At 54.4% G+C, this 13,580-nt stretch overlaps 1 protein-coding gene across 1 annotated transcript; it reads left to right on the forward strand.

Annotated features, from left to right (window-relative positions):
* The first annotated feature begins 1,581 nt into the window (after positions 1 to 1,581).
* Positions 1,582 to 9,479, forward strand: LOC141176345 (ketosamine-3-kinase-like). The gene is made up of 6 exons (XM_073660293.1): positions 1,582 to 1,827; positions 7,876 to 8,027; positions 8,237 to 8,328; positions 8,410 to 8,492; positions 8,595 to 8,717; positions 9,071 to 9,479. Exons 1-6 carry the CDS (start codon positions 1,678 to 1,680, stop codon positions 9,407 to 9,409), a joined length of 939 nt encoding a protein of 312 aa, XP_073516394.1. The 5' UTR covers positions 1,582 to 1,677; the 3' UTR covers positions 9,410 to 9,479.
* The last annotated feature ends 4,101 nt before the right edge of the window (positions 9,480 to 13,580 follow it).

The following is a 13,580-nucleotide window of genomic DNA, read 5'->3' on the forward strand; positions in this document are numbered from 1 at the left end:
ACAATGCCACAACAGTACCCCATATACATTGCCCCATATACAGTGCCACATTAGTGTCCCATAAACAGTGCCCCATATACAGTGCCACATTAGTGCCCTATGAACAGTGCCATAACAGTACCCCATAAACAGTGCCATTACAGTACCCCATAAACAGTGTCATAACAGTACCCCATAAACAGTGCCACATTAGTGCCCCATAAACAGTGCCTTAACAGTACCCCATAAACAGTGTCATAACAGTACCCCATGTACAGTGCCACATTAGTGCCCTATAAACAGTGCCACAACAGTACCCCATATACATTGCCCCATATACAGTGCCACATTAGTGTCCCATAAACAGTGCCATAACAGTACCCCATATACAGTGCCACATTAGTGCCCCATAAACAGTGCCCCATATACAGTGCCACATTAGTGCCCTATGAACAGTGCCACAACAGTACCCCATAAACAGTGCCATAACAGTACCCCATAAACAGTGCCATTACAGTACCCCATAAACAGTGTCATAACAGTACCCCATAAACAGTGCCACATTAGTGCCCCATAAACAGTGCCTTAACAGTACCCCATAAACAGTGTCATAACAGTACCCCATGTACAGTGCCACATTAGTGCCCTATAAACAGTGCCACAACAGTACCCCATATACATTGCCCCATATACAGTGCCACATTAGTGTCCCATAAACAGTGCCATAACAGTACCCCATATACAGTGCCACATTAGTGCCCCATAAACAGTGCCCCATATACAGTGCCACATTAATGCCCTATGAACAGTGCCACAACAGTACCCCATAAACAGTGCCATAACAGTACCCCATAAACAGTGTCATAACAGTACCCCATAAACAGTGCCACAACAGTACCCCATATACATTGCCCCATATACAGTGCCACATTAGTGTCCCATAAACAGTGCCACATTAGTGCCCCATAAACAGTGCCCCATATACAGTGCCACATTAGTGCCCTATGAACAGTGCCACAACAGTACCCCATAAACAGTGCCATAACAGTACCCCATATACAGTGCCATAACAGTACCCCATAAACAGTGTCATAACAGTACCCTATAAACAGTGTCATAACAGTACCCCATAAACAGTGCCACATTACTGCCCCATAAACAGTGTCATAACAGTGCCCCATATACAGTGTCACAACAGTACCCTATAAACAGTGTCATAACAGTACCCCATAAACAGTGCCACATGGAGTCAGGATTCCCCAGGAGTAATGCTTCCTCGTGAATATCGCATTGTGCTAAACTATAAAAAAAATGGTCTCATAGCGCAGTGTGAATGATGACTACGGATAATGTAATGCGACATTATAGCCATTGATATATTATTGTGGTGATTTATCTGATTGACTGGAATGAAATCCATTGTGTAATAAAATGTAGTATAATAGCAGAGTGTGCTATAGGATAGTATAATGTATGTGACGTAATCTGATCTATGACGTCACAGCACAGCACTTGGCCTCAGTATTACTAGAACATAATCAGGTCACTTTGCTGCCACCTAGTGGTCAGACTTGGACAAGCTCCTAATACTATTACTGGCCTGGGGCGCATGCGTAGTAGTACTGGAACGTTGTGTTGCGACCTGTCACCGCCGGTGGACTTCTTCGGAAGGCGCAGGAGCTGTGCGCAGGCGCAGTGATGTCCAGCATGGAGGAGCTGCTGAGGAAGGAGCTGAACTCCTCCCGGGTGCGGCCGTCCGGTCACAGCGGGGGCGGCTGCATCAGTCAGGGCCGGAGCTACGACACCGACCGCGGCTGCCTCTACGTCAAGCACAACCACAAGGCCGAGGTTATCACAGTCCTGCACTGTATATAGGGGTGATAGCGCTATAGTGGGCTGGTCCTGCGCTGTATATAGGGGTGATAGCGCTATAGTGGGCTGGTCCTGCGCTGTATGTAGGGGTGATAGCGCTATAGTGGGCTGGTCCTGCGCTGTATATAGGGGTGATAGCGCTATAGTGGGCTGGTCCTGCGCTGTATGGAGGGGTGATAGCGCTATAGTGGGCTGGTCCTGCGCTGTATATAGAGGTGATAGAGCTATAGTGGGCTGGTCCTGCGCTGTATGGAGGGGTGATAGCGCTATAGTGGGCTGGTCCTGCGCTGTATATAGGGGTGATAGCGCTATAGTGGGCTGGTCATGCGCTGTATGGAGGGGTGATAGCGCTATAGTGGGCTGGTCCTGCGCTGTATATAGGGGTGATAGCGCTATAGTGGGCTGGTCCTGCGCTGTATATAGGGGTGATAGCGCTATAGTGGGCTGGTCCTGCGCTGTATATAGGGGTGATAGCGCTATAGTGGGCTGGTCCTGCGCTGTATGTAGGGGTGATAGCGCTATAGTGGGCTGGTCCTGCACTGTATATAGGGGTGATAGCGCTATAGTGGGCTGGTCCTGCGCTGTATGGAGGGGTGATAGCGCTATAGTGGGCTGGTCCTGCACTGTATATAGGGGTGATAGCGCTATAGTGGGCTGGTCCTGCGCTGTATGGAGGGGTGATAGCGCTATAGTGGGCTGGTCCTGCGCTGTATATAGGGGTGATAGCGCTATAGTGGGCTGGTCCTGCGCTGTATATAGGGGTGATAGCGCTATAGTGGGCTCGTCCTGCGCTGTATATAGGGGTGATAGCGCTATAGTGGGCTGGTCCTGCGCTGTATATAGGGGTGATAGCGCTATAGTGGGCTGGTCCTGCGCTGTATATAGGGGTGATAGCGCTATAGTGGGCTTGTCCTGCGCTGTATATAGGGGTGATAGCGCTATAGTGGGCTGGTCCTGCGCTGTATATAGGGGTGATAGCGCTATAGTGGGCTCGTCCTGCGCTGTATATAGGGTGATAGCGCTATAGTGGGCTGGTCCTGCGCTGTATATAGGGGTGATAGCGCTATAGTGGGCTGGTCATGCGCTGTATGGAGGGGTGATAGCGCTATAGTGGGCTGGTCCTGCACTGTATATAAGGGTGATAGCGCTATAGTGGGCTGGTCCTGCGCTGTATATAGGGGTGATAGCGCTATAGTGGGCTGGTCCTGCGCTGTATATAGGGGTGATAGCGCTATAGTGGGCTGGTCCTGCGCTGTATATAGGGGTGATAGCGCTATAGTGGGCTGGTCCTGCGCTGTATATAGGGGTGATAGCGCTATAGTGGGCTGGTCCTGCGCTGTATATAGGGGTGATAGCGCTATAGTGGGCTGGTCATGCGCTGTATGGAGGGGTGATAGCGCTATAGTGGGCTGGTCCTGCACTGTATATAGGGGTGATAGCGCTATAGTGGGCTGGTCCTGCGCTGTATATAAGGGTGATAGCGCTATAGTGGGCTGGTCCTGCGCTGTATGGAGGGGTGATAGCGCTATAGTGGGCTGGTCCTGCGCTGTATATAGGGGTGATAGCGCTATAGTGGGCTGGTCCTGCGCTGTATATAGGGGTGATAGCGCTATAGTGGGCTGGTCCTGCGCTGTATATAGGGGTGATAGCGCTATAGTGGGCTGGTCCTGCGCTGTATATAGGGGTGATAGCGCTATAGTGGGCTCGTCCTGCGCTGTATATAGAGGTGATAGCGCTATAGTGGGCTGGTCCTGCGCTGTATACAGGGGTGATAGCGCTATAGTGGGCTGGTCCTGCGCTGTATATAGGGGTGATAGCGCTATAGTGGGCTGGACCTGCACTGTATATAGGGGTGATAGCGCTATAGTGGGCTGGTCCTGCGCTGTATACAGGGGTGATAGCGCTATAGTGGGCTGGTCATGCGCTGTATATAGGGGTGATAGCGCTATAGTGGGCTGGTCCTGCGCTGTATATAGGGGTGATAGCACTATAGTGGGCTCGTCCTGCGCTGTATATAGAGGTGATAGCGCTATAGTGGGCTGGTCCTGCGCTGTATATAGGGGTGATAGCGCTATAGTGGGCTGGTCCTGCGCTGTATATAGGGGTGATAGCGCTATAGTGGGCTGGTCCTGTGCTGTATATAGAGGTGATAGAGCTATAGTGGGCTGGTCCTGCGCTGTATATAGGGGTGATAGCGCTATAGTGGGCTGGTCCTGCGCTGTATATAGGGGTGATAGCGCTATAGTGGGCTGGTCCTGCGCTGTATATAGGGGTGATAGCGCTATAGTGGGCTGGTCCTGCGCTGTATATAGGGGTGATAGCGCTATAGTGGGCTGGTCATGCGCTGTATGGAGGGGTGATAGCGCTATAGTGGGCTGGTCCTGCACTGTATATAGGGGTGATAGCGCTATAGTGGGCTGGTCCTGTGCTGTATATAGAGGTGATAGAGCTATAGTGGGCTGGTCCTGCGCTGTATATAGGGGTGATAGCGCTATAGTGGGCTGGTCCTGTGCTGTATATAGAGGTGATAGAGCTATAGTGGGCTGGTCCTGCGCTGTATATAAGGGTGATAGCGCTATAGTGGGTTGGTCCTGCGCTGTATATAGGGGTGATAGCGCTATAGTGGGCTGGTCCTGCGCCGTATATAGGGGTGATAGCGCTATAGTGGGCTGGTCCTGCGCTGTATATAGGGGTGATAGCGCTATAGTGGGCTGGTCCTGCGCTGTATATAGGGGTGATAGCGCTATAGTGGGCTGGTCCTGCGCTGTATATAGGGGTGATAGCGCTATAGTGGGCTGGTCCTGCGCTGTATACAGGGGTGATAGCTCTATAGTGGGCTGGTCCTGCGCTGTATATAGGGGTGATAGCGCTATAGTGGGCTGGTCCTGCGCTGTATACAGGGGTGATAGCGCTATAGTGGGCTGGTCCTGCGCTGTATATAGGGGTGATAGCGCTATAGTGGGCTGGTCCTGCGCTGTATATAGGGGTGATAGCGCTATAGTGGGCTGGTCCTGCGCTGTATATAGGGTGATAGCGCTATAGTGGGCTGGTCCTGCGCTGTATATAGGGGTGATAGCGCTATAGTGGGCTTGTCCTGCGCTGTATATATGGGTGATAGCGCTATAGTGGGCTGGTCCTGCGCTGTATATAGGGGTGATAGCGCTATAGTGGGCTGGTCATGCGCTGTATGGAGGGGTGATAGCGCTATAGTGGGCTGGTCATGCGCTGTATAGAGGGGTGATAGCGCTATAGTGGGCTGGTCCTGCGCTGTATAGAGGGGTGATAGCGCTATAGTGGGCTGGTCATGCGCTGTATATAGGGGTGATAGCACTATAGTGGGCTGGTCCTGCGCTGTATATAAGGGTGATAGCGCTATAGTGGGCTGGTCCTGCGCTGTATATAGGGGTGATAGCGCTATAGTAAGCTGGTCCTGCGCCGTATATAGGGGTGATAGCGCTATAGTGGGCTGGTCCTGCGCTGTATATAGGGGTGATAGCGCTATAGTGGCCTGGTCCTGCGCTGTATATAGGGGTGATAGCGCTATAGTGGGCTGGTCCTGCGCTGTATACAGGGGTGATAGCTCTATAGTGGGCTGGTCCTGCGCTGTATATAGGGGTGATAGCGCTATAGTGGGCTGGTCCTGCGCTGTATACAGGGGTGATAGCGCTATAGTGGGCTGGTCCTGCGCTGTATATAGGGGTGATAGCGCTATAGTGGGCTGGTCCTGCGCTGTATATAGGGGTGATAGCGCTATAGTGGGCTGGTCCTGCGCTGTATATAGGGGTGATAGCGCTATAGTGGGCTCGTCCTGCGCTGTATATAGGGTGATAGCGCTATAGTGGGCTGGTCCTGCGCTGTATATAGGGGTGATAGCGCTATAGTGGGCTTGTCCTGCGCTGTATATAGGGGTGATAGCGCTATAGTGGGCTGGTCCTGCGCTGTATATAGGGGTGATAGCGCTATAGTGGGCTGGTCATGCGCTGTATGGAGGGGTGATAGCGCTATAGTGGGCTGGTCCTGCGCTGTATGGAGGGGTGATAGCGCTATAGTGGGCTGGTCATGCGCTGTATAGAGGGGTGATAGCGCTATAGTGGGCTGGTCCTGCGCTGTATATAGGGGTGATAGCGCTATAGTGGGCTGGTCCTGCGCTGTATATAGGGGTGATAGCGCTATAGTGGGCTGGTCCTGCGCTGTATATAGGGGTGATAGCGCTATAGTGGACTGGTCCTGCGCTGTATATAGGGGTGATAGCGCTATAGTGGGCTGGTCCTGCGCTGTATATAGGGTGATAGCGCTATAGTGGGCTGGTCCTGCGCTGTATATAGGGGTGATAGCGCTATAGTGGGCTGGTCCTGCGCTGTATATAGGGGTGATAGTTCCATAGTGGGCTGGTCCTGCGCTGTATATAGTGTGATAGCGCTATAGTGGGCTGGTCCTGCGCTGTATATAGGGGTGATAGCGCTATAGTGGGCTGGTCCTGCGCTGTATATAGGGGTGATAGCGCTATAGTGGGCTGGTCCTGCGCTGTATATAGGGGTGATAGCGCTATAGTGGGCTGGTCCTGCGCTGTATATAGGGGTGATAGCGCTATAGTGGGCTGGTCCTGCGCTGTATATAGGGGTGATAGCGCTATAGTGGACTGGTCCTGCGCTGTATATAGGGGTGATAGCGCTATAGTGGGCTGGTCCTGCGCTGTATATAGGGTGATAGCGCTATAGTGGGCTGGTCCTGCGCTGTATATAGGGGTGATAGCGCTATAGTGGGCTGGTCCTGCGCTGTATATAGGGGTGATAGTTCCATAGTGGGCTGGTCCTGCGCTGTATATAGGGGTGATAGCGCTATAGTGGGCTGATCCTGCGCTGTATATAGGGGTGATAGCGCTATAGTGGGCTGGTCCTGCGCTGTATATAGGGTGATAGCGCTATAGTGGGCTGGTCCTGCGCTGTATATAGGGGTGATAGCGCTATAGTGGGCTGTTCCTGCGCTGTATATAGGGTTATAGCGCTATAGTGGGCTGGTCCTGCGCTGTATATAGGGGTGATAGCGCTATAGTGGGCTGATCCTGCGCTGTATATAGGGGTGATAGCGCTATAGTGGGCTGGTCCTGCGCTGTATATAGGGGAGATAGCTCTATAGTGGGCTGGTCCTTCGCTGTATATAGGGGTGATAGCTCTATAGTGGGCTGGTCCTTCGCTGTATATAGGGGTGATAGCGCTATAGTGGGCTGGTCCTGCGCTGTATATAGGGGTGATAGCGCTATAGTGGGCTGGTCCTGCGCTGTATATAGGGTGATAGCGCTATAGTGGGCTGGTCCTGCGCTGTATATAGGGGTGATAGCGCTATAGTGGGCTGGTCCTGCGCTGTATGTAGGGGTGATAGCGCTATAGTGGGCTGGTCCTGCGCTGTATATAGGGGTGATAGCGCTATAGTGGGCTGGTCCTACGCTGTATAAAGGGGAGATAGCTCTATAGTGGGCTGGTCCTGCGCTGTATATAGGGGTGATAGCTCTATAGTGGGCTGGTCCTGCGCTGTATATAGGGGTGATAGCGCTATAGTGGGCTGGTCCTGCGCTGTATATAGGGGTGATAGCGCTATAGTGGGCTGGTCCTGCGCTGTATATAGGGGTGATAGCGCTATAGTGGGCTGGTCCTGCGCTGTATATAGGGGTGATAGCGCTATAGTGGGCTGGTCCTGCGCTGTATATAGGGGTGATAGCGCTATAGTGGGCTGGTCCTGCGCTGTATAAAGGGGAGATAGCTCTATAGTGGGCTGGTCCTGCGCTGTATATAGGGGTGATAGCGCTATAGTGGGCTGATCCTGCAGGGTTTGACCCCAGTATGTGGAGCTACAAGCCCCAGCATGCTCTGGTCCATGCTATGTCCTGCAGTTATAATAACCAATAGTGTGAAGAGCCGTCTGTCCGGGGTTTGTACTGATTGTGGGGTCACATCTGTATATTCGGTGGTCTTGGTGAGGTTTGTTGTGCCCGGGGGTCCGTCTTTGATCTCTGTCTCTTCATTGCAGGCCCGGCAGATGTTTGAGGGGGAGCTGGCTAGTCTGGAGGCCATTCACCAGACTGGCACCATCAGGGTTCCCAGTCCCATAAAGGTGATAGATCAGCCAGGAGGGGGCGCCGCGCTGGTGATGGAGCACCTGAACATGAGGAGCCTCAACAGGTGAGAAGGTCCGCGGGTCAGCACCGGTGTCGGGGGGCTTCTATGTACTGGGGTAACTGTTGTGGGCATGCCTCACACATAGTAAGGTGGTCCCTGGTGCCCCGGGGCATGTATAGATATGTATGAGTAGTGGGCATGCTTTTCCTGTCCTGGACGTCCGTGTACATTCCCCCCCTGTCGTTTCGGGGCCCTTACTCTCTGTCTTGCAGGCACTCGGCGGCGTTGGGGGAGCAGTTGGCCGATCTTCACCTCCATAACCAGCGGCTGCAGGAGAAGCTGGATCGGGAGAGAAGCATTGTGGGTAATTAGCTGCAGAGGGGTTCACATACTTATCCCATATCATGTTCCTGACTTGGGGGTTCACTTTCTTTTTCCCCATAAGGTAAAGGAGCGGGGCAGGCGGACGTGGCGCACGTGGATAAGTTCGGCTTCCACGCTGTGACCTGCTGCGGATCCATCCCCCTGGTGAGAGCCTGATATATACCTGTGTGCGGCCAATCAGATGGCCGCTTGTGTGCTATGCCCCTCCCCCTGAGCACTGGACTGACAGCTGCAGCTGATTGACAGGTGAATGACTGGCAGGAGGACTGGGTGGCCTTCTACTGTCAGCAGAGGATCCAGCCGCAGATGGCGCTGCTGGAGGAGTCTTCCGGGGACCGCGAGGCGCAGGAGCTGTGGGCGCAACTACAGGTGAGGCTCCGCCTCCTGAGGCAGGCTCCTCCCCCTCAGTGTATGAGTGACAGTTACCTTCTTATCTTCTGCTCTCCATACACTGACTTCCTGGATACACAGCAGCCAATCTTGAAGAGTACAGCTGCAGGGTAGAGCGCGGCGTGGCGGAGCTGCAGGGTAGAGCGCGGCGTGGCGGAGCTGCAGGGTAGAGCGCGGCGTGGCGGAGCTGCAGGGTAGAGCGCGGCGTGGCGGAGCTGCAGGATAGAGCGCGGCGTGGCGGAGCTGCTGGGTAGAGCGCAGCGGAGCTGCAGGGTGGAGCGCGGCGGAGCATCTGACAGTTCTAAGCCTTGTCTTTGTGTCTCGTCTCTCAGCTGCAGGTCCCTCGCTTCTTCTCGGAGGTGGCGGTGGTCCCGGCGCTTCTCCACGGGGACCTGTGGGGCGGGAACGTGGCGGAGCTGGACACGGGGCCGGTGATCTTTGACCCCGCCTGCTTCTACGGACACTGGGAGTTTGAGCTGGCCATCGCGGGGATGTTCGGGGGCTTCGGATCGTCCTTCTACTCGGCCTACCACCAGAAGCTGCCCCGGACCCCTGGCCTGCCGCAGCGGCTGAAGCTCTACCAGCTCTTCCACTACCTTAACCACTGGAACCACTTTGGCAGCGGCTACAGAGGCTCCTCGCTGGGCATCATGAGGAGTCTCCTGAAGTGACAGTCACCGACCACACGGGGGCGCCCACACTGCACCATTAAAGGGCCACTAATAAATCGCTCCAGGTGGACCCCGCTTCTATAAACTCTGAGACCCCTACCGATCGCCGGAACGAAAGGGCGGAAATGCTGAGCCGGGCGTTGGGCGAGACTGAAGACAAACGTGTCATAGTGGTCGCGAATGCGCACTGCTGCCCCCATAGGAGTGTATATAGGGGTGGTCGAGTGTGCTCACTGCTGCCCCCATAGGAGTGTATAGAGTAGTGGTCGCACGTGCTCACTGCTGCCCCCATAGGAGTGTATAGAGTGGTGGTCGCACATGCTCACTGCTGTCCCCATAGGAGTGTATAGAGTGGTGCTCACTGCTGCCCCCATAGGAGTGTATAGAGTGGTGGTCGCGCGTGCGCACTGCTGCCCCCATAGGAGTGTATAGAGTGGTGCTCACTGCTGCCCCCATAGGAGTGTATAGAGTGGTGCTCACTGCTGCCCCCATAGGAGTGTATAGAGTGGTGCTCACTGCTGCCCCCATAGGAGTGTATAGAGTGGTGCTCACTGCTGCCCCCATAGGAGTGTATAGAGTGGTGCTCACTGCTGCCCCCATAGGAGTGTATAGAGTGGTGGTCGCGCATGCTCACTGCTGCCCTCATAGGAGTGTATAGAATGGTGGTCGCGCATGCTCACTGCTGCCCCCATAGGAGTGTATAGAGTGGTAGTCGCACATGCGCACTGCTGCCCCCATAGGAGTGTATAGAGTGGTGGTCACACATGCGCACTGCTGCCCCCATAGGAGTGTATAGAGTGGTGGTCACACATGCGCACTGCTGCCCCCATAGGAGTGTATAGAGTAGTGGTCGCACGTGCTCACTGCTGCCCCCATAGGAGTGTATAGAGTGGTGGTCACACATGCGCACTGCTGCCCCCATAGGAGTGTATAGAGTGGTAGTCGCACATGCGCACTGCTGCCCCCATAGGAGTGTATAGAGTGGTGGTCGCCCATGCTCACTGCTGTCCCCATAGGAGTGTATAGAGTGGTGCTCACTGCTGTCCCCATAGGAGTGTATAGTGGTGCTCACTGCTGCCCCCATAGGATTGTATAGAGTGGTGGTCGCGCATGCTCACTGCTGCCCCCATAGGATTGTATAGAGTGGTGGTCACACATGCTCACTGCTGTCCCCATAGGAGTGTATAGAGTGGTGATTGCGCATGCTCACTGTTGCCCCGATAGGAGTGTATAGAGTGGTGGTCACTGCTGCCCCCACCCATAGGAGTGTATAGAGTGGTGGTCACTGCTGCCCCCATAGGAGTGTATAGAGTGGTGATTGCGCATGCTCACTGTTGCCCCGATAGGAGTGTATAGAGTGGTGCTCACTGCTGCACCCATAGGAGTGTATAGAGTGGTGGTCACTGCTGCCCCGATAGGAGTGTATAGAGTGGTGGTCGCCCATGCTCACTGTTGCCCCCATAGGAGTGTATAGAGTGGTGGTCACTGCTGCCCCCATAGGAGTGTATAGAGTAGTTGGCGTACATGCGCACTTCTGCCCCCATAGGAGTGTGTAGAGTGGTGGTCACTCCTTCCCCCATAGGAGTGCATAGAGTGGTGGTCGCACGTGCTCACTGCTGCCCCCATAGGAGTGTATAGAGTGGTGGTCGCGCATGCTCTCTGTTGTCCCCATAGGAGTGTATAGAGTGGTGCTCACTGCTGCTCCCATAGGAGTGTATAGAGTGGTGATCGCGCATGCTCACTGTTGCCCCCATAGGAGTGTATAGAGTGGTGGTCACTGCTGCCCCCATAGGAGTGTATAGAGTGGTGGTCGCGCATGCTCACTGTTGCCCCCATAGGAGTGTATAGAGTGGTGCTCACTGCTGCACCCATAGGAGTGTATAGAGTTGTGGTCACTGCTGCCCCCATAGGAGTGTATAGAGTGGTGATCGCGCATGCTCTCTATTGTCCCCATAGGAGTGTATAGAGTGGTGGTCGCACATGCTCACTGTTGTCCCCATAGGAGTGTATAGAGTGGTGGTCGCACATGCTCACTGTTGTCCCCATAGGAGTGTATAGAGTGGTGGTCGCACGTGCTCACTGCTGCTCCCATAGGAGTGTATAGAGTGGTGGTCGCACATGCTCACTGCTGCCCCCATAGGAGTGTATAGAGTGGTGGTCGCACATGCTCACTGCTGCCCCCATAGGAGTGTATAGAGTGGTGGTCGCCCATGCTCACTGCTGCCCCCATAGGAGTGTATAGAGTGGCGGTCGCACATGCTCACTGCTGCCCCCATAAGAGTGTATAGAGTGTTGGTCGCACATGCTCACTGTTGCCCCCATAGGAGTGTATAGAGTGGTGGGCGCCCATGCTCACTGCTGCCCCCATAGGAGTGTATAGAGTGGTGGTCGCACATGCTCACTGCTGCCCCCATAGGAGTGTGTAGAGTGGTGGTCGCGCGTGCTCACTGCTGGCCCCATAGGAGTGTATAGAGTGGTGGTCGCACGTGCTCACTGTTGCCTCCATAGGAGTGTATAGAGTGGTGGTCTCCCATGCTCACTGTTGCCCCCATAGGAGTGTATAGAGTGGTGCTCACTGCTGCCCCATAGGAGTGTGTAGAGTGGTGGTCACTCATGCCCCCATAGGAGTGTATAGAGTGGTGGTCGCACGTTCTCACTGCTGCCCCCATAGGAGTGTATGGAGTGGTGGTCGCACGTGCTCACTGCTGCCCCCATAGGAGTGTATAGAGTGGTGCTCACTGCTGCTCCCATAGGAGTGTATAGAGTGGTAGTCGCACGTGCTCACTGCTGCCCCCATAGGAGTGTATAGAGTGGTGGTTGCACGTGCTCACTGCTGCCCCCATAGGAGTGTATAGAGTGGTGGTCACTGCTGCCCCCATAGGAGTGTATAGAGTGGTGGTCGCGCGTGCTCTCTGTTGTCCCCATAGGAGTGTATAGAGTGGTGGTCGCACGTGCTCACTGCTGCTCCCATAGGAGTGTATAGAGTGGTGGTCACTGCTGCCCCCATTGGAGTGTATAGAGTGGTGGTCGCACGTGCTCACTGCTGCCCCCATAGGAGTGTATAGAGTGGTGCTCACTGCTGCTCCCATAGGAGTGTATAGAGTGGTGGTCACTGCTGCCCCCATTGGAGTGTATAGAGTGGTGGTCGCACGTGCTCACTGCTGCCCCCATAGGAGTGTATAGAGAGGTGCTCACTGCTGCTCCCATAGGAGTGTATAGAGTGGTGGTCACTGCTGCGCCCATAGGAGTGTATAGAGTGGTGCTCACTGCTGCTCCCATAGGAGTGTATAGAATGGTGCTCACTGCTGCTCCCATAGGAGTGTATAGAGTGGTGCTCACTGCTGCTCCCATAGGAGTGTATAGAGTGGTGGTCACTGCTGCCCCCATAGGAGTGTATAGAGTGGTGGTCACTGCTGCCCCCATAGGAGTGTATAGAGTGGTGGTCGCGCGTGCTCACTGCTGCCCCCATAGGAGTGTATAGAGCGGTGGTCGCGCATGCTCTCTGTTGTCCCCATAGGAGTGTATAGAGCGGTGGTCGCGCATGCTCTCTGTTGTCCCCATAGGAGTGTATAGAGTGGTGGTTGCGCATGCTCACTGTTGCCCCCATAGGAGTGTATAGAGTGGTGATCGCGCATGCTCACTGTTGCCCCCATAGGAGTGTATAGAGTGGTGGTCGCTCATGCTCACTGCTGCTCCCATAGGAGTGTATAGAGTGGTGCTCACTGCTGCCCCCATAGGAGAGTATAGAGTGGTGCTCACTGCTGCTCCCATAGGAGTGTATAGAGTGGTGGTCACTGCTGCCCCCATAGGAGTGTATAGAGTGGTGGTCGCGCATGCTCACTGCTGCCCCCATAGGAGTGTATAGAGTGGTGCTCACTGCTGCTCCCATAGGAGTGTATAGAGTGGTGGTCACTGCTGCCCCCATAGGAGTGTATAGAGTGGTGGTCGCGCATGCTCACTGCTGCCCCCATAGGAGTGTATAGAGTGGTGCTCACTGCTGCTCCCATAGGAGTGTATAGAGTGGTGGTCACTGCTGCCCCCATAGGAGTGTATAGAGTGGTGGTCGCGCATGCTCACTGCTGCCCCCATAGGAGTGTATAGAATGGTGGTCGCACGTGCGCACTGCTGCCCCCATAGGAGTGTATAGAGTAGTGCTCACTGCTGCCCCCAT

The sequence above is a fragment of the Phyllobates terribilis genome, unplaced genomic scaffold (genome assembly GCF_046119375.1).
Source record: "Phyllobates terribilis strain yellow unplaced genomic scaffold, ASM4611937v1 Scaffold_25__1_contigs__length_18738178, whole genome shotgun sequence".
In the NCBI taxonomy this organism is placed as follows: domain Eukaryota; kingdom Metazoa; phylum Chordata; class Amphibia; order Anura; family Dendrobatidae; genus Phyllobates; species Phyllobates terribilis.

Coding starts and splice junctions, on each gene's coding strand:
- LOC141176345 (XM_073660293.1), top strand. CDS start 1,678: ATGTCCAGCATGGAGGAGCTGCTGAGGAAGGAGCTGAACTCCTCCCGG. Junction 1,828..7,875: donor AGCACAACCACAAGGCCGAG/GTTATCACAGTC, acceptor TCTTCATTGCAG/GCCCGGCAGATGTTTGAGGG. Junction 8,329..8,409: donor TCGGGAGAGAAGCATTGTGG/GTAATTAGCTGC, acceptor TTTCCCCATAAG/GTAAAGGAGCGGGGCAGGCG.